Source organism: Macrobrachium nipponense, chromosome 31 (assembly GCF_015104395.2).
Source record: "Macrobrachium nipponense isolate FS-2020 chromosome 31, ASM1510439v2, whole genome shotgun sequence".
Lineage (NCBI taxonomy): Eukaryota > Metazoa > Arthropoda > Malacostraca > Decapoda > Palaemonidae > Macrobrachium > Macrobrachium nipponense.
The window spans coordinates 62308156-62328126 of NC_061093.1; the positions used below are offsets into that span (position 1 = coordinate 62308156).

The following is a 19971-nucleotide window of genomic DNA, read 5'->3' on the forward strand; positions in this document are numbered from 1 at the left end:
GCCAATAAATCTTGAAATTCCGCCAGTAAATCTTCAAATTCAGTCAATAAATCTTCAAATTCAGTAAATAAATATTGAAATTCAGCCAATAAATCTTGAAATTCAGCCAATAAATCTTGAAATTCAGTCAATAAATATCAAAATTCAGCCAATAAATCTTGAAATTCAGCCAATAAATTTCGAAATTCATTCAATAAATCTTCAAATTCAGCCAATAAATCTTCAATTACATTTCACAGCTGGCGGGTGTGGTGGTGAAATGTACGCCGACACCCTTGCAAGACTCTCTAGCCCTGGATACCCTGAACCAGCGCCCCCTGGGTTAGACTGTATGTTTACCATCTCTGTCTCTCCCAATAAACACATAGCTCTGCGTGCAGCTGGTAAGGTTATATGTGGTATTTTGATGCTGATGATGTTTTGCAAGAAGCTCGTTAGTGCAAGTGAAGATGGAATGCATTACTGTACTCGAGAACAGTTCACCTTGTATTTTATCTTACTAATTTTTTTATATATTCATCTATTTACCTAAACCGTGGCGGGGTAGTGCCTTCAGTGCAACTCGTGCGAGACACTGTAGGCATTACTTAAGGTTCTTTGCAGCATGCCTTCGGCCGCTAGCTGCAACCACTTTCGTTCCTTTTACTGTACCTCTTTTCATATTCTCTTTCTTCCAGCTTACTTATCACCCTCTCTTAATAACTGTTAAAAAGTGCAACTGCTTTGAGGTTTTCCTCCTGTTACACCTTTAAAATCTTTCGACTATCAATTCCTCTTTTAAGTGCTGAATGACCTCATAGGTCCTAGCACTTGGCCTGGCTGTAGGCCAAAATTCTATATTCCATTCCATTCCATCTATTTATTTATAAATATAGTAATTGTTTTTTTTTATTTTCTAATAACTGATCTCCTCTTTCTACATTTTCTATTATCTTCTATATCTTCTTTCAAATGGGAGCTTTAATTTCAAGTCGTTATCCCCGTAGGATTATTCCACATGAAAGAGTTTTTTCTGAATAATATAACGTTGATAAGAAAACAAATAGCTTCATATACAGCGACCTCATACTGACAAAAAGTTATCAGTTTCAAAGGAGTCTTAAAGTTTTAAAAGATTGGAGTTTCTTTTGTGTGGGGAAATTCTTTCGTCTTCATCTTAATGCAGCCAATAATGGGGACTAATTTCTCAGTAAGCTGGAAAAATATATTTCTTAAAAAAAAATTTCCGAGATTGGAGTTTCCATTGTGGGAAAATTCTTTTGTTTGCATCTTAATGCAGCCAATAACGGAGACTAATTTCGCAGTAAGGTGGAAAAATATATTTTCTCTAAATACTTTCAGAGTTCTGTACAACAAATAACCGTCTTATCTGAACAAAGTATGTCTATAATAAGAAGAATACTTCCGGAACGCTTGAAATCAACGGCAATTGTTTAATTTTTTGTACTATTATTTTTCTCTGGCAACATTTACAACTGATGGTGTGTATATTGCTCTATTTAAAGTCATTTGTAACCGATAAACTATATATATATGTACTCGAGATATATCAGTGTTTTTAGTTTATTAATAGTGTCCATATCCCAATTGCGTCCATATAACTTTTGTCTAAATTCTGAGTTTTTTAATTAATGGGTTTGAGGACAGAAAACATTCATTTATACAATCTCGTTCACGAAACAATTTATTTACTTCCCATTTCCCTGATAGTTTATTAGTTTTGTAAGGAAATCCTCGAAATCCAAAACAGGAATAGAAAAAAAAGTTCTTTTTTTAAGACTTAACAGCTTTTGTAAGAACTTTCCTTTAAGTTACTTGTTTTCTCTTTCAGATATTGATTTCGGTTCCCAAGAAACATGCAACGCGACTTATCTAGAATTATACGATATTCACGCCAGCGGTCAGGCTGTACTTTTTACCACACTGTGCGGATCGGTAAGTGTTTTGTTAATGGGCATTTATATAAGGTAACCATACTATGGAGGAGTTATGGAGTTCCATTTGACAACGTCTGTGTGTGTGTGTGTGTGAGAGAGAGAGAGAGAGAGAGAGAGAGAGAGAGAGAGAGAGAGAGAGAGATGGTTAACGACTGAATTGGCTATTCGTGAGTTCTGGGTTATCTGCTGGTGCTGTTGGAGATCAGAGTTCTGTGTTTTTGGTTAGTTTTCTAGGTTAGTGTTGTTTGTTAGAGTTGTTGTGCCTGTGCTGTTGTCTTTGTTGTTGTTGTGATTTCTTGGTGTTGTTAGTGGGTGTGTGTGTTGCCTTTTTTTTGTGTTGTTTTTTGTGTTAGTATTTGTTTGTGCAGTGGTCTTGTATTGTGGTTAAGTTCCTTGTTGTTTGGTGGGTTGTTGAGTTGTGGTTGAGTTGGTCTTGTATTGTGGTTAAGTTCCTTGTTGTTTGGTGGGTTGTTGAGTTGTGGTTGAGTTCCTTGTTGTTTGCTGTGTTGTTGAGTTGTGGTTGTGTTTTGTTGTTGTTGTTGTTGTGTTGGGTTGTGGTTATTGGTTTTTGGTTTGTTGTTGTTAATGTCTCAGCGACCTTGACCAGCAGACTGCACAGCATAGCCTGGAGTATCTGGAGTTGGGTAAGTACGTGTTTTGAGTGTTTTTTTTTTTTTTTTTTTTTTTTTTTTTGTGTTTTTTTTGTTTCTGTGTGTAGGTAGGTTAATTGTCCTGCATATTCCGTAGTGTAAAGAAGAAAGTGTGACTGAGGGTGAGTTGGGCAGCTGAAGTGATTGGGTTTATGTGGGGGGATTTTCCCACTTGTTTTTTAGGGTTGTGATCCCGCCACATTATTTTTTGGCGCCTGAACAGGGATTGTTGGTGCGGCAGCTGCAGGGCAATTGGGGGAGTGAGTTGTGTGATTGGTGGAGAAAGAGAGGATGGAAGGGTTGAAGGAGATAGAGAGGCTGAAGGAGGAGGTCGGCGAGGGAAGCTAAGGGAAGGTTGGAAGTGGAGAATGAGAGGTTGAGGGTAGAGTGTGAGGAGCTGAAGAGCGAGTTACAGGAAGTGAGAGGAATGCTAAGGAGTGCGAAAGTGGAAATGAAAGAAGAGGTGAAAGGAGCGGAAGAGAGAATGGTAGAGAAAATGGACGAAAAATTCAGAGTAATGATGAATGCAGTGCAAGAGATGATGCAGGAAATGTTGAAGGGATTCATGGGAGAGGGAGCTGTAGGAGGTAGGTGTACAGGGTCTTGTGATGGGCCAGGAGTGGTAAATAAAGGGAAAAAGCGACTGGATGAGAGCACGAGTGACGAAGGTGATTTGGTTGTTATAGGTAAGGGAAAGAAGGAGAAGACACAGATAAGTATAAACCCGAGGACAAGAATAAGAAGGGGGCTGAGGAAAAGGAGAAGATTAAGGGAAAGAAGGTTAGCAAGGGTGACGGACAGGATGAGACTAGGACTGAATACATTGGGGAAAGGGGTGAGAGTAATTTAGATAGTGGTGAGTGGAAACAGGTTGCTAGAAAGAAGGGTAAGAAGAGCGTAATCAGGAGTATGGACGTGAGTATGGAAGTTGATTCCCTGTATTCTAAAGAGGGAAAGAAGGGTCAGAATGGAAGTAGCGAAAGTGAGAGTGAGAGTGAGAGAGATACCCTGATGTGCACAATACGAGGAATATGGTGGTAGGGACATAAGGAACTTTTTTAAGGAATATGAGAGGTATTGTGAGGCTAAGTATGGGGATAACAAGAGAGTCTGGGCAAGAGAGTTAGGTAGCTTTTTGACGGGGTTTTTGTTGAGTATGTATGGGGTAATGATGAGTGTAGGGAATGTGCCGTATGAGTCTGAAAGCCATGATTGTAGAACAGGCAAAGAGGATAAAGAGTAGCGTTAGATATAGGAGAAAGCATGATTTTGAAGAGGCAAGAATGAATGTTGGTGAGTCGTTGTCAATGTATGTCTGTAGGTTAGAAACATTAGCCAGGAAAAAGTTTGGGGACTAAGGGATAAATGAGTGTAAGGAGTTAGTGCGGAAGTTGTTGGCGACTGTACCGGAGAGTGTATATGAGTTTATAAATCGGAAACGTAAGGAGAAAATGCGATGGACGAATGAAAGGTTGACATGGAACGACATTTTGGAAATAGTAGAAGATTAAGAGTTAGATAGGTGTATGAAAGAGAATAGGAATGTTAGTGTTAGGACTGAAGTAGCTGAGGTTGTACCAGAGTTTAAAAGCTATAAGGAGGCAGTTTTGGAAGGGCCGAGGTGAATGGCAGAGCGAGTGGTAGATAGGAGCATTAGGGCAAGTAACATGAGTGTAGTTAGCCCAAAAAGAGATAGGAGTGCGATTGTTGGAAGAGTGGGGTCAGTTAGTCGTGAGCGAGGAGATCAGTGTTATAGATGTGGTTAGCCAGGACACAGGAAGAATGAATGTCAGTGGGCGTTAGGAGCGTGCTTCGGGTGTGGGCAAACGGGGCATTTAGTGAGCGAGTGTAAGAAAGATAGGGATATTAAATGTTATAGGTGTGGACAGGCAGGGCACATAGCTAGTGGGTGTCAGGGTACCCTAATGAACGTGGTTTGCGGTAATTGCGGGAAGAACGGGCATTATGCTAGGATGTGTAAAGAACAGCATGCGTGTATTGAATGTGGAATGGAAGGTCACATGGTGAGTGTGTGTAGGCGAAAGAGGATGAGTCAGGCTGGAAATTCGGGAAACTAGGTGTTAAGGGGATTCAGTTGGGTGGGTTCTCTAGTATGCGGCAGTATGTTTGGGAGAATGCAATGAGTGAGTGGTTGAGGGTGAGTAAATGTGACCCGAGCATCAGTGAGCAAATGGGTCTGGAAGATCGGCAGTTGGTGTTGGTTTAGTATGGAAGAAAGTGGAAGAAGGTGAAGAAAGGAAATGAAAGGGAGAAACGTGAGCTGCATGATAGAGGGGTTAGTGTTAGGGTAAAAATGGTAGATAAGGCGTGTAATACAAATGACTTTGAGGGGAGGAATGATACATATAGTGTGTGTGGGTTTTAATTGTCAGGGTTTAGTGAAGTTTCACCAGGAAGGGAATCAGATGGTAAGGATGTAGTTGGCAGTATGAATGAGTCTCTTCGGGACTTTGGCAGGAGTGTAAATGAGGTAAGTGATTTGGTGGCAGAGTTACAAGAGATATTCGGACAAGAATTGGAAGGGGTAGATGAGATAGTGAATGGGATCTGGGAGGATGGTAGTGAGGGAGATGGTTATGCTAGTCTGACTGGAAGTGGTCTGGGAGAAGTTGATGGCAGTGTAACTGAGTGTGTGTATGAGGGCCCTCAAACAAGATCCAAGGGGCCTGCGTCCGTGCATCCGCGGGTGTTGCTGAAGGCTATTTAGTATGGGTGTTGTGAGTGTAAGGAGACGTTGTCAAATGTAACGGGGGAGGAAATATGGAGGAGTTATGGAGTTCCATTTGACAATGTCTGTGTGTGTGTGTGTGTGTGAGAGAGAGAGAGAGAGAGAGAGAGAGAGAGAGAGAGAGTGAGTAATTGGTGGTTGGATGGTTAACGACTGAATTGGCTGTTCATGAGTTCTGGGTTGTCTGCTGGTGCTGTTAGAGATCAGAGTTCTGTGTTTTTGGTTAGTTTTCAGTCAGTCTTGGGTGAGAGCCTGTGATAGGTAGTAGTGTTGGAGGAGTCTGAAGGCATTGGAAGTTGGTTGAGTTTTGTGTTTTGTTTTGTTGTTGTAAGTTGTTGTTAGGTTAGTGTTGTTTGCTTAGAGTTATTGTACCTGTGCTGTTGTCTTTGTTGTTGTTGTGATTTCTTGGTGTTGTTAGTGGGTGTGTGTTGCCTTTTTTGTGTTGTTTTTTGTGTTAGCAATTGTTTGTGCAGTGGTCTTGTATATGCAGTGGTCTTGTATGTGCAGTGGTCTTGTATTGTGGTTGAGTTCCTTGTTGTTTGCTGGGTTGTTGAGTTGTGGTTGTGTTTTGCTGTTGTTGTGTGTTGTGTTGTGGTTCTTGGTTTTTGGTTTGTTGTTGTTAATGTCTCAGCGACCTCGACCGGTAGACAGCACAGCATAGCCTGGAGTATTTGGAGTTGGGTAAGTACATGTGTTTTGAGTGTTTTTTTTTTGGATTTTGTGTTTGTGTTTTTTGTTTCTGTGTGTAGGTAGGTTAATTGTCCTGCATATTCCGTAGTGTAAAGAAGAAAGTGTGACTGAGGGTGAGTTGGGCAGCTGGAGTGATTAGGTTTATGTAGGGGGTATTTGCCCGCTCGTTTTTTAAGCTTGTGATCCCGCCACAATACATGTTAAAATTTTTTTCGTCGTATTGAGAAATGTTAATACTGCATAAATAAAAAAAAAATGGTTACCAAACCAGTGAAATTAAAATCTGCATAAAAAAAAATGTTAAGACTTCAGTTAACCGGCAGAAAAAGAGCATAGTGAACAGTTAGATTTACAGTGAGTAATATATTTGTTGCTTAGATTTATAGTGAGTAATATATTTGTTTTATCACGGGCCCAAGAGAAATATTACTTTTAGAGTGTTAAGACTCCATGTATTGACCCATTACCACTAAATAATGGCAAGTAACCTATTGGGTTTTATAACCCTACCTTACGAACATTTACGCAATCTCCCGTTCCATTTTAATTCAATCTCTCTCAGCGAATTGCATCTAGATTGGACGCGCGCCAAAAAAATTTGCCTCTACCGAGTCTTTTTCAGTGTCAAATACATTAATAAAAGTTGCCGTTTCTAGAACCATTTGCCCCTTTTAAATATTTCTTTAGGTCTAACACTTGCCTTGTATTTGTACCTTCTAATTCTGTCTTGAAGTCAAATATTTCTTCTCTCTGATTCAGAGGTCAAACGCTTGCCTGAAATTTCTTGTTTTGAAATTCTGTTGCCAGGTCAAACACCTGTCTAGACCATTTCCCTTTTTATTGTGTATTGAGGTCATGTTAGGCAGTTACTTTTAAATGGCTGTTGATTTTGTCCTTCAGGAGGAAATGGCAAGCCATTTAGCACCTAGTTACAGAATGGCATTACGTTTTGTTACTAGCAATTCCACACAGACTGGCCTTGGGTGGATGATGGCTGTAGCTCCAGCAACACCACATGAAGACACAGGTAAGTTATTCCCATTACTGATAAATGCGGTTGAAAAATTGATAGAAATGTATATAAATGAAGTCTTTATTACAGAAATAAACAACGAAATTAAAGACTATAAATGCCCCCTTTTCAATTATAGCTGTAATATTTCCAAGGCGGCAATATTAGACATATTATATACTTTTTCCAGTGCAGCAATTTCATTATCATTTTTCCCTAAAATATATTGAACATAGTTTGCCGTACAACTAGAGATATAAAGTAAAAAGCGATAAGAACACACAAAACTCATACTTTTAACTATTGCTTTAAGAAAATTAAAATTTTAATAACTTTCCTTTTTTTCTTCAGTTTTCGATGACCCACCCAGTGAAGATGAAGGAAATACAGAAAGCCCTGAGCCATAGGGAATTATCTCAAGTTAACGATTAATTGCAAGACTAGAAATATGATCATCAACTGACCACAGGATACGCAGAGCAAATATTTAAGTCATGTTGGAGGAGTTCACGAAAGCATTTTCAACGAATCATTTAATCTGGTGGAAAACAAGCATGACTGAGTAAAAGAAATAGGGATCATCACAATGATAAATAGATTTTTTAATTGTCTAAATTTCAATGCATGAAGTTTTTGTGCTTTCTTTTGCTATGCTTCAAAGATTTTTTCACTGCTATATCACATAACCAAAATGAAACTTCTCTCTCACTCTTTCTAGTAGCCAGTTGAACAGCATAGCAGTTTAATAATCCTCTCTCACTCTTTCTAGTAGCCAGTTGAACAGCATAGCAGTTTAATAATCTTCTGTTATTAGCGTACTGCTCATGAGATTTCAGACGTCTTACTGGATGCCAAATACAGTTTATGAGATTTCAGACGCCTTACTAGATGCCAAATACTGTTTATGAGATTTCAGACGTCTTACTGGATGCCAAATATTTTATGAGATTTCAGATGTCTTACTGGAGGCCAAATACTGCTAATGAGATTTCAGATGTCTTACTGGATGCCAAATACCACTCGTGAGTTTTCAGAAGTCTTACTGGAAGCCAAATTAGATGCCAAATACCGCTCGTGAGTGGTCATATGTCTTATATTTGGCATCCAGTAAGTGACCATGGCTATATTATCGAGAATCATATGTTCTAAGCAGGATTTGTTTAAAAGTGACTACGGTTTTCTTCCTTATTTGTATATACTGAGACAATAAAAGTGACACCAATAACGAATTATGTTTGACATTTGAATTTACTAATAGGTTTCTTGCAAGGTTACAATTACAGTAAATGAATTTAAACTAAATTTAAACAGAAAACAACACAGAGGTATTTGATGAGCTATTTCTGGAAGCAATAATAGGTAAAAGAGATATTGCTGAAATAATTGTTGAAGTAAGTAAACCATTTGCATTTAAGGAAAGAAATCCATATTACAATTATTAAGTTATGGACAAATATTATGCCTTTCACATTCAGTTGCCATGAATCCGTAAATGGAAATTAATATTTAGATGAGGAATAGAGATAGAATGAATAATATAAGATTGAGTCATAGAGGCTAAAACTTTTGCAGAGATAGAACGAATAAAATATTCATTTCCATTACTCTGGATTCACAGCAACTATGAGTGTGAAAGGCATAACAAAGTTTTGAGATATGACGTATAACATTCAAAAGGTACATAAAAACATCTTAACAGCTAAAAATGGAAAAGATCTCTAAAAAATCTTAACAGCTAATAAGGAAAAAGCCCTCAGCCTCTTGGGTTTTTCTATTACTTTTACTATTGTAACACTCACGGGAACATCAAGGAACATCTTTTAACTAAATCACAAAAAAATCTCGTTCTAATCTAAAATAAAATACACAGGAAAACTTCTATTACCTTTACTATTGTAACAGACTCACGGGAGCATCAAGGCACATATTTTAACTAAATCACAAGAAAATCTCGTTCTAATCTAAAATAAAATACACAGAAAAACAAAGCACTATTCTTTCTAAACTGAGTTTTGCTACTTTGAGTTTTTTTGCTTAAAATTGATAAGTAGAAAGCGCAGGAAATTATGCAAGACTTATACCACTTCTGGTAATAAATGATAAAAAGTACATGCTTACGGCAAAACTAAACATGTTTGAAAAAAGCTGAATAAAACAGATTAAAAATAATAGTAAAAAACTAAAGGAAAACATGCGTGAAATACGTACACATGGACATCATAAACAAAAATAGACAAACACTGCACCACAGCATGCAGCAGGACGCGAAGCCGATAATTACATTGCGTGTGATTTATCTCGTGAAGAAAGTTTCGATGACTTGTTCGACAGGACTGAGGTCCTCTTCGTCGTCATCATCGTCGTCGTCGTCATCATCATCGTCATCACCACCATCGCCGCATCCGCCTTCACCATCGTCGTCGTCGTCATCATCTTCGTCCTCGTCCTCATCATCGTCGTAATCTTCATCTTCGTCGTCATCGTCGGGGTAGTCATCAACGTCTAGCATATCCATCTTGTTGATTTGTTCCCTGTACTTGTGCGCCACTTCGTCAGTGTAATGCTGCCCGTATTCCTGCAAATAAATTCAAGTATCAGTTTTCTGTAAAAGAAAAATATAAAGATATCTTGTAAAAGAAAAATACTGAGATGGCTATATTTGTCTTCACAGTCTACACATTTTCTCTCCGACCCCAGATCTTAAAAACTACTGATGCTAGAGGGCTGCAAAATTGGTACGTTATCATCCACCCTCCATCGATCAATCATAACAATTTGGCCTGAACAAATAACGCCCATAAACGAGGACTTAATAAAAGCAAAACACAGTGGTATTAAGTTACTATTAACGCCCAAAAACTCATTGAAAACGAAGACGAAATAAAAGCAAAACACATTGATATTAGCAGAGCTGATTCAGGATTCGGCCCGAAGAACGTGGATGTCATGACCAACATACTTAGATGAAATTCAGTGCAAAAACGACAAATGTTGATAAAGATGTAAAGATTATGAAAAATATGAACAAAACTTATGCAGAATCACTCACGAAAAAAAATAAATATAATTAAGAAAAAAAAGTGTTTTTGATCAAATCTACTGACGAAGAGAGCACAGTGGCAGATAAAAAACAGCAAATTATAAGTAAAATATCGGCACCAATTGAACAGGTTAAAAACAACATGAGATGGACACTTATTTGTAAGATTTCCAGACAGGGAAAACTCAGAAAAAGGCAAAGCAGAGATTCAGGGAATCATTGTTATGTCAATAAATGAGAAGGGTAAATTTAAACCCACAATAAAAGTAGTATATGTTCCAAAGGACGAAGTTGGCATTGTTAATAAAATTATAAAGAAAAATCCGTGGATAGGTAGTACTCTCTCATTTCTGGAAAATACGACCTGAAAATTGTAAAGGAACTGAGAGCCAAAAATGACAAATATAAGCACTATGTCATCAAATGCACACCACGAATACGAAGGGTTATCCATGATAGAGTTGGCAAGTTGTATACGCTGTATGGCTGTTGCAGTATGTACGACCGTTATATGCACTACCAGTGCTATAAATGTCAGGAATTTGGTCATAGAAATAACCAAGTTTGCCCTAAATCGCAGTATCGCACATCAACTGAAAGTACCACCACCAACTAAAAATGTAAAAAGGCAATAGCGAGACTGAAATTAAAACATATGATAGATTTAAGCTCATAGTATATAAAGACAAGTATCCAGGTCGAAAAATAATAGGGCTCATGGCTTTGACTAATAATAATCTCCTATGCAATTCAATAAATACAGTCAGTAGGAAATAAAACCAACGCTATCAGAAATCTTATAAATGATCACAATCTAGATATATGTATGCTAATGGAGACTTGGTCAAGTAATAATGTAAGTAATTGTTTTTAGATGAACGAAATGACGCTAAACACTCAAATTTTACCATGTATAGAGAGAAAACATAAAAGGTAGTGGAGTGGGAATCTTTGTTAGAAAAAAAAAGTATACTAAGAATCTATAATGAACCGAAATGGGTTCAATACTTTTGAATATATCAACACCGTATAATATAATCATAAATTTACCAACCACCAAACACATGTAACAAATCATTCCTAGACGAATTCAGCGACTTCCTAAACTTGTTAGCTATTTGGCATTTGCACAATAGAATTATCTAGAATTCTAAAAAAAAAAAAAAAAAAAGCACAAGGTTAGTTATAAACTGTATGCTGATGGTACTCAGTTTTTTCCCTCCGAAAAGGTAGAAGATGCCATTAACAAAACTGATGCGATAATGAAAGATTTAAAAAAAATGGATGACGGCGAAGAAACCAAAACTTAATGAAGACAAAACTGATTGCATGCTATCTGGATCAGGCAGTGCGCTACGAAAATATAAACACTTCAAAAAAATAACTATTGGCTCGTCATCCATAAACACTAGCGGCAGTAAGACACTTAGGAGTATCAATTAATAATAAAATATAGATGAAAAATCATATAGTGCATATTTTAAAAAACTGTAGCTATCATATTAGAAAATATGTATTAGAAAATATTGTATTAGAAAATATTTAAACAAGATATACTCTGAAGACGGCAATTTGTAACCAAATACTTTCTCGAGGTTTGACTTCTGAAACGCTATATACTACGGTCTTCCTAACTATTTACTAAGAAAATTGCAAGAAGTACAAAATAGAGCATCCGGATTAAAAGCAGGAATAGAATATGATCTACTTCTTACAGTCGTTAAAGAACTAAAATATGGTGAACTGACATGAGAAATCTAAGAAACTACATAAGTTTCTTTAGACCTGACATGAATACTGTGATCAGACATCCAAGCGAAACATAGATAGGCTATTTGAACCTAGAACGAATTGTAAGTCAGATGAGAGAGCATTTGAACATTGTGCACCAAGAAAGACTTTACAACAAAATACAGCCTGAAGTGAAGATCATACAAGAAGAAAGCAAATTTAAAAAAAGAACTAAAGACACTTCTATTCTACAGGAGTTACGATACTGATGAAAAAAACGCTAGAAGGCAATTACAAAATATAAGAAGCAACCTATTTGGAAAACGCACAAGGGCCCGCCAGAGAGGGAATTATCCCTGTCGAGGGCTGTACATAAAACCAAACAAAGCTCTTTTATACCACTGAGCATCAGCTCACATGTCACACTGCCTACGTAATATCTTCCTAAAGTTTCCAGTTAGTTTTAAGAGGACCAAAGCTGTCTCCCGCAAATCTTTGTCAATATTGTGAGATAAACCGATGAAATATATTGTTTAGTCATGTTAGATTAAATCAATCTTACCAATCATTACCCAGTTAAGGACATATGATTTAGTTAGGCTCTGTGTTCTTTCATGGAGGAGTTAAGAACATCTTCCTGTTAGATTTTTTAAGGTATAGGTTGGATAACGCTATTTGGATTCAATTTGATACTTGTATTGAAAACGCTTAACAATATCAAATCGAATATTTTTAGTCAAGTGAAGAAGACTGATTAGTCTGGTGTGAGACGATTTGAATGCCACTACTATGAGATTCAGGGTCTCTGTAACACGGTTTTTTGGACTTTGCTCCTTGTCAAAGCATCGGATGTAGGTGAAAGTTGACATATGTATATTTTACAACCACACACAAATTTTGTCAGCATTATCAATAACCTAAACCCGATAGTTTTGATTTTTATAGAGTAAAAATGAACTAGCCGACGCCATGGCCAATGATTACGAGCCAAGAGTCGAAAAACATTCATTACGTAAGCAAGGTAAACAAACACATTTTGACTAAATGTTGCCCCGCCCATCCACCAGACAGAAATGCCATCGGCTCTGAAACCCAAAGACTTTATGAATGGCGGAACGATACATAGATCAGTGCTAGCGTAGTAATACTACTGTAGCAGTAGTGCCGCAACAGTATAGCAGTAATATACATGAATTAAACGTTTAGACCAACTGCTGGGATCCTTGAGGATCATTTAGCACTTCTTACAACAACTCGAGAAATTAGTTTTTATAGCCAGAAGTTAAATTTTCTAATCCAACAATGCCCATGGTAGCCTTCAGTGTTATCCTGAATTATAACGAGGCGAAAGTGGGTGGAGCCTCATGAAGTCACCATTCTGACGATAATTATTGGTGAAGGTTTAAAGCCGCTATTTTTTTTTCAATAAATAGGTAGATAGCCAATAAATAAAAATTGCTTGACATTGGATATAGCAGTTATCAAATCAAGCTTGTCTACTATGTTTTTGGTAATTACCAACTATTCCCTACATCTTGTCAATCTGATTGTGACCTATAAAGTAGACTGTAATTTCTTAGGAAACTTATTTTGGGAGTTAGACTAATAATCGAAGTGTTTTTGTATTTATTAACATATTTTGTTGGTTTGTTCATTATGACAATTATCAGTGGGGAGGTTCCAGAGTTCATAAAGGTGTACTGCTTTGCTTGTATTTAAATTTGTATGTCATTGTTGCCAGAGGTTTAGCCTTCGTTACGTATAGCCAATCATCCATCGAGAAAGAGGGAAGAAATGATGTCATAAGTTACGTAACGAGTGCGTTCGAAACCTTTTCTCTGAGTAAGTTGGCCCGTCTTCAAAAAAGGTCACTTTTACATTAGAAGTACCAAATTTATTCAACCTACGTAGTGCAGAATACACTCAAAATTTATGTGTTGATATAATATGTATTCTGAATAAGCGTTATATTTATGAAATGCATAGATAAAAAGTTATTGCGAAAAAACCGTGTTACAGAGGCCCTGAATCTCATAGTAGTTCACCAGTCACGTTTACTAAAATTGTAATGGTATCCCATCGAACATTCTCTTTAATAATAGTTTTCTTTGAAAATTTGCCGTAAACTATACTATTTGTAGGCTTCGATTTCCTGAGAATTACTCTAAATCAAAGCACATTAGGTTGCTTGAGATAAAAGGAAATTCATAAAGAATTTATCACGATGACAGTTTATCGTAATAATCTCCCTTACAGAACGTAAGCTGGCTTATTACTGTTAATTTTCGCTGTGTATATTCAACAAGACTGGCCGAAATTCTTATTATACTGCCAACAAGCTTCCTAAGAATATAAATTCTCGTTTAAATAAAGAAGAAACGTTCAGACAAACACTTGGATCAATGAAAAAGCAACACCGTCTATTCGTCAAAAATTGATATTAGATATATGAATATATCGATGCCTGGGAAGGACATAATTCAAATAGAATGAGGCCCAATATCATGCCAGTTATCGATAGCATTTTCCTACGCTAAGATGACGTTTCCATACTTACGTGCAAAAGAAATAGTCATGACACTTCGAGAAAGCAAGAATGCTAATTTGGCAATTCAAAAAACTAAGTAAGTGAAACTTCTTAAATGATACTGGAATGTGCTTCAAGATAAAGAATTACGGAGGGCAGCTAATACTGAAAAATTCAAGGCTTAAGGTGCACTATAACTATATAAATATACCATTGGCAGGAAAGGGGAAACCATCATATTAAACAGTTTTTTCTTGTATACGATAAGGGCCTCGTAATGCTAGAGACATTCAGAGTAGAGAATTACAATAATATTAAAAGGCTTTTAAGAAAGATGTTCCTCTCAAAAATATATACAAAGTGATCCTTCAGTAACTATCTATCTTCTAATAAATAAAAGGATGGATTCAACAAGATCACGAAGAGTACTTGGCACCTTACAAACACCAGAGATATTGCTGGAATATTTATGTGGCAGGATACTTCCACCTTACTTTGCAGATAACCAGTACTTTAATCCACACACACATATGGTACATATGTAATGGGGGGATTACCCCCCCCCCCCCTTATTCATTAGGTAAGCGTGAGGCAAACCAACACACACATTAAACACATGTAAGGCCTAGGGTTTTTGATTAATAATATATTATTAATCAAAAACCCTAGGCCTTACACATACACAGGGGCTGAACTTGGATTTAATGAACATCAGAAGGGTCACTATTCATCTAAGTGATATGGATTAGACACTAATCTGTCATTTCAGGTTATTTTTTCAAGTCACCCTCTTCCCACCCCATCTGTATTTCTTGGTAATGTTTACATGCCAACCCCTTCCTGTCCCTTCTCACACCCCCTTCCTACTGGTACTGAACTTGGACTTAAGGGTCTTGGGAGTGCCGCTATTCATCTCAGCGACCCCCGAAAACTATGGATTAAACACTAATATCTGTCTTTTTCAATTATATTTACTTGTTACCCCAATCCCATACACCCCCATTCCTATTGGAGCTCAACTTGGACTTAATGGCTTTGATAATATCACTATTCTTCTTAGTGACCTTGAGAACTATGGATTAGACATATATTTGTCATTTTTAGTTACTTTTATGTCAACCTCTTCCCATCCCTTCTCACACCAATTCCTATCGTGTCTGAACATGGAATTAAAGGGCATCAGGTACGTCACTATTCATCTCAGTGACCTTGAAAACTATGGATTAGACACTAATATCTATTGTTTTAGTTTATCTTTACATGTCACTGCCTTCCCAGCCCTTCTTAATCCCCCTCCTATTGGCACTGAACTTAGACTTCGAGGGCATTGGAAGTGTCTCCAATCATATCGGCAACCTTGAAATCTATGCTGTTTTTGGTTATTTTTATATGTCACTCCTTTCCCACCCCTTCTCAACCAGCCCCTCACCCTCCTATTGAGGTTGACCCTGGATTTCTTCTTAATGACACTAATATCTGTCATTTTAAGTATTTTTTGAAGTCACCACCTTCCCACCCTTTCTCGCTCCCCTTCCTATAGGGGGCTAAAGTTGAACTATAATGGCATTGGTAGAGTCACTATTCTTCTCAGTGACCTCGAAAACTATGCATTTGACATTAATATTTGTATTTTCAGTTATTTTTATGTCACCTCCTCTGCACCCCTTTATATCGGGACCGAACATGGATTTATAGGTACTGAGGTTGTCATTATTCCTCTCGGCAATCTCAAGAACTATGGATTAGACACTAATAGCTATATTTTTTGGTTATTTTTACATGTCAACCCCTTCCCGCCCACTTTTACCCAACTTCCTATTGGTACTAAACTTGAACTTAAGGGCATTGGAGTGTCACTATTCATCTCAGCGACCCCAAAAACTATTTATTTCATACTAATATAAGTTTTCAATTATTTTGACATTTCACCCCCTTCCCAATACCCCACCTTCCAATCAGGGCTGAACTTGGACGTACTGGGGATCAGGAGTGTCAATATTCTTTTCAGCAACCTCAAAAGCTATAGATTAGACATTATCTGTCATTTTCAGTTATTTTTGCATGTCACCCCATTCCCACTCCCTATCAGGGCTGCATTTGGACTTAAAGGTGATCAGGAGTGTCAGAATTCATCATAGCGACCTTGACAGTTATGGACTAGACACTAATATCTTATTTTATGTTCTTTTCACATGTCACTGGGCATCAGGAGTATTGCCAATATTCATTTTGGTGATTCAAAAACTATAGATTAAGACTTATATCTGTGGTTTTGGGTTATTTTCCTTCGTGAACCCCTTCCCAACCCCCTTCCTATTGGGGCTGAACTTGGATTTGAAGGGCGTCAGTAGTTTCACTATTCATTTCAGCGACCTTGAAAACTATGAATCAGTAATATCTATCGTTTTCGTTTATTTTTATGCCACCCCCTTCCCACCCACGCATCTCCCAACTCCCTATTGAATCTGCACTTGGACTCTAAAGGGCAGCAAGAGTGTCACTATGCATCTCAGCGACCTTGAAAATTATGAATTAGACATTAATATCTTAAAATGTCACCCCCTCTCACATCCCCTACCAATTGGTGCTGAACTTGGACTTGAAGGGCATCAGGATTGTCGTCACCATTCATTTCAGTGACCTTCAAAACTGTAGATTTGACACTAATATATGGCGTTTTGGGTTATTTCTTATTCATCAATCCTTTCCACCCCTTCTCACCCCCCTTTTCTATCGGGGCTGAATTTGGACTTAAAGGGCACCGAGAATGTCACTGTTCATTCAAGTGACCTAGAGAACGATGGATTAGACACTAATATCAGTCATTTTGGGTTATTTTCACACTTCACCCCTTCCCACCCCTGTCCCTATTAGGGCAAAATTTGGACTTAAAGGGTATCTGACATCTCACTATTAATCTCAGTGACCTAGAAAACTATGGATTAGACACTAATATCGGTCGTTTTGGGTTATTTCAACACTTCACTCCCTTCCCACACCCGCATCCCTTTTGGTTCCAGTGATGTCTTATCCCTACAGCATTCTTTTCCTGATGGTAATTCCTATGTATCCCAAGTTTGGTTGAAACTGCTCGATGCTTTTCGAAATGTATGTGGCACATACCCATGCACATACATACATCCATTTATATTTTTAATATATATATCAACATAAAAATGATATTTTCATAATAAAATAAATTTTTGAACATACTCACCTGGTAGTTATATGTATAGCTGACGTCAGGGACGTAAGCTATATATATATAACTACCAGGTGAGTTAGATGTTTAAAAACTACTTAAAATTATTCCTTCGTGTTTTGATAAAGACTAATTATAAAGGAATCTCGTAAATGACATATAATTAATACCTAATGAATAAAAACAAGCACGTAAAGCTTACCCTGATGTCGTCCAAATAATCCGGGTCAGGCAATGTTGGGGCATTTTGGGCAGCTACTATTATGAAGCACAGCGTAACAGCCAACGTCAATCTGCAATATACATTTGTGAATGAAAATACTGCTCGTCATGTTTCAGCAAAGTTCTATGGATAATCAGCCATCTATTTACATGTAAAACAGTTTTTATATGGGCTCTATCACCAACGTCTTCCCAAAAACTGACCATTACATTAGCATAAATGAAAACGACCCGTTGCTACTTTAATCGATAACTTTACCTGTGAATCAATATGCATGTTACAGGTGGTTTACGTTATGTATTTTGCTTACCGAGTTCAGATGGGTCATTCATTATGTTATCAACATCATGATGATAATGCATACGTACCATGACAATGACTGGAAGACCAAATGAGATTCTTAGTCTTCTCCAACTCTCAGATATCCTATTTTGTCCGATATTGCATAAGGAAACCAATCAAACCTTGTTAGTATTATTGTCTGGCACATTTCCGGAGGAAGAATTCATTGTGGAGGCAGAGGAAACTTAAATGAGTACGGGATTACATAAACATGCTAATAATTACTTTCACTAAGCGCAGTTGAGGCTAATGTCCTCCTATAGACTGTTGCAAATCTTTATGAAGTTCTTTAAGGCCAAACCTGTCTACATGGAAAAAATCACAAAAAGTAAATATTAACACAAAAAACCTCACCTGATGGAGAGCATTTTGCACTGAGTCTGCGAAGACGTGAGCCGGCTTCCGAAGGTCTTGAAGGCTGATTTGAATGAACGGTATTCTTCAGAAACAGAAAGCACTAACAAATCCGAAACGAGGCGTTGTTGCAAGCTCTGTTACACGTTGCAAAGAACCACTCACGAAGTTTCTGTCGGGAATTTCAGCCTAAATCTTAGTCCTCTGTGACGGAAACTTACATCACTGGCCCGTCGAAAACAACGAAATGAAACAAAAGAGATCCGGCTCTTGTTAAGGCCAAAGCTTATGTGACTAACCGTTCGAAATAATCTACGACTGACCCCCCCAGCCACACCCCCCCTTGCTATCTCTCATTTTCCAACGTATCAAAGGCTTTCTTGCCTCGCCCCCCCCCCCCCCTTCTTTATCTATACCTGTCTCTATCCCCAGGGAGGACCCTGCTATCCACACACAAAAGGTGTGATCTCCGAGCTGTACGGTGGTTCATCCTCTCTGTTCACTCGCAGATGTTCGAAACACTTGTGGTTGTCCGACAGGTTCGAATAATGGGAGTTGTTTTAACTGCTGGTTAACGTTTTGTTCTCTCTCTCTCTCTCTCTCTCTCTCTCTCTCTCTCTCTCTCTCTCTCTCTCTCATTGGATATACGTCGTAAATCTTTGTTTGCTTAGGCAATGTATTCCTTTTATCAAAAGTAGACACGATATTAAAAAATGCATGCAAGAATAAATATTTGCGTCTTGAGTCGCTCAAAAGATTGACTGACTTTGCGAGAAAAATGACCAGAAAATGGAACATAACTAAATTAAGTTCCTCATATTGTTACCTTTTTCTGTGGCTGATTTGGTTGAGATTCTGACAATCCACAATGAACGCAGAATCCTTTAAGAATCACTGCATCATGTGGACGATAATCCTACAATATTTAATGATATCGTCTGCCAGTAACCTTGAGGTCATAAGCACCTCAGTGGCGTGGTTGGTATGGTGTTTGCGTCCCACCTCGGTGGTCGCGAGTTCGATTCTCGGCCATTCCATTGAGGAGTGAGAGATGTGTATTTCTGGTGATAGAAGTTCACTCTCGACGTGGTTCGGAAGTCACGTAAAGCCGTTGGCCCCGTTGCTGAATAACCAGTGGTTCCATGCAACATAAAAACACCATACAAACAAAAACAAACAAAAAACCTTGAGGTCATAACCACCATTAACAGCGGGCTTCTCTGTCGAACAGGTAACTGCAACAACTACCTGAATTAAATGACTTCCATCGTAATTACCTCCGTTCCCACAATGGGACAATCACCTGAGAGGAGCGCGGTCGCATTAAAACACCCAGTCTCTATCTTCCTCCTGTCGACACAAGAGTTATTAAAGACACAGTCGTTTCGTGGAGGACAATAACCTTTCATTTGTAGTTCGTGTGACGTGTTTACATTTCATCTCATCTGAAGCAAGGGAAAAATGACATTGTTTGATCAAGTTTGCAGTAATGACACGGCTCGTTTTATTTAAGA

The 19971-nt window shown here is 37.9% G+C and overlaps 2 protein-coding genes across 2 annotated transcripts in view; one reads left to right on the forward strand and one right to left on the reverse strand.

The window, feature by feature from the left end:
- LOC135207051 (cubilin-like) overlaps positions 1 to 8268 on the forward strand; it is a 252388-nt gene extending 244120 nt beyond the window's left edge. The window contains 4 exon segments of the mRNA XM_064238684.1: positions 240 to 383; positions 1832 to 1935; positions 6927 to 7053; positions 7390 to 8268. Coding sequence (XP_064094754.1) covers positions 240 to 383; positions 1832 to 1935; positions 6927 to 7053; positions 7390 to 7445 — 431 coding nt within the window. The 3' untranslated portion in view covers positions 7446 to 8268.
- On the reverse strand, positions 7106 to 18764 carry LOC135207050 (trigger factor-like). The gene is made up of 3 exons (XM_064238683.1): positions 18458 to 18764; positions 17741 to 17831; positions 7106 to 9613 (listed from the first exon to the last, which is right to left on the reverse strand). The coding sequence occupies exons 1-3, from the start codon at positions 18469 to 18471 to the stop codon at positions 9332 to 9334; spliced, it is 387 nt and encodes a 128-aa protein (XP_064094753.1). The 5' UTR covers positions 18472 to 18764; the 3' UTR covers positions 7106 to 9331.
- Positions 18765 to 19971: the final 1207 nt, after the last annotated feature.

Coding starts and splice junctions, on each gene's coding strand:
- LOC135207050 (XM_064238683.1), bottom strand. Junction 9,614..17,740: donor ATTATTTGGACGACATCAGG/GTAAGCTTTACG, acceptor ATTTATTTGCAG/GAATACGGGCAGCATTACAC.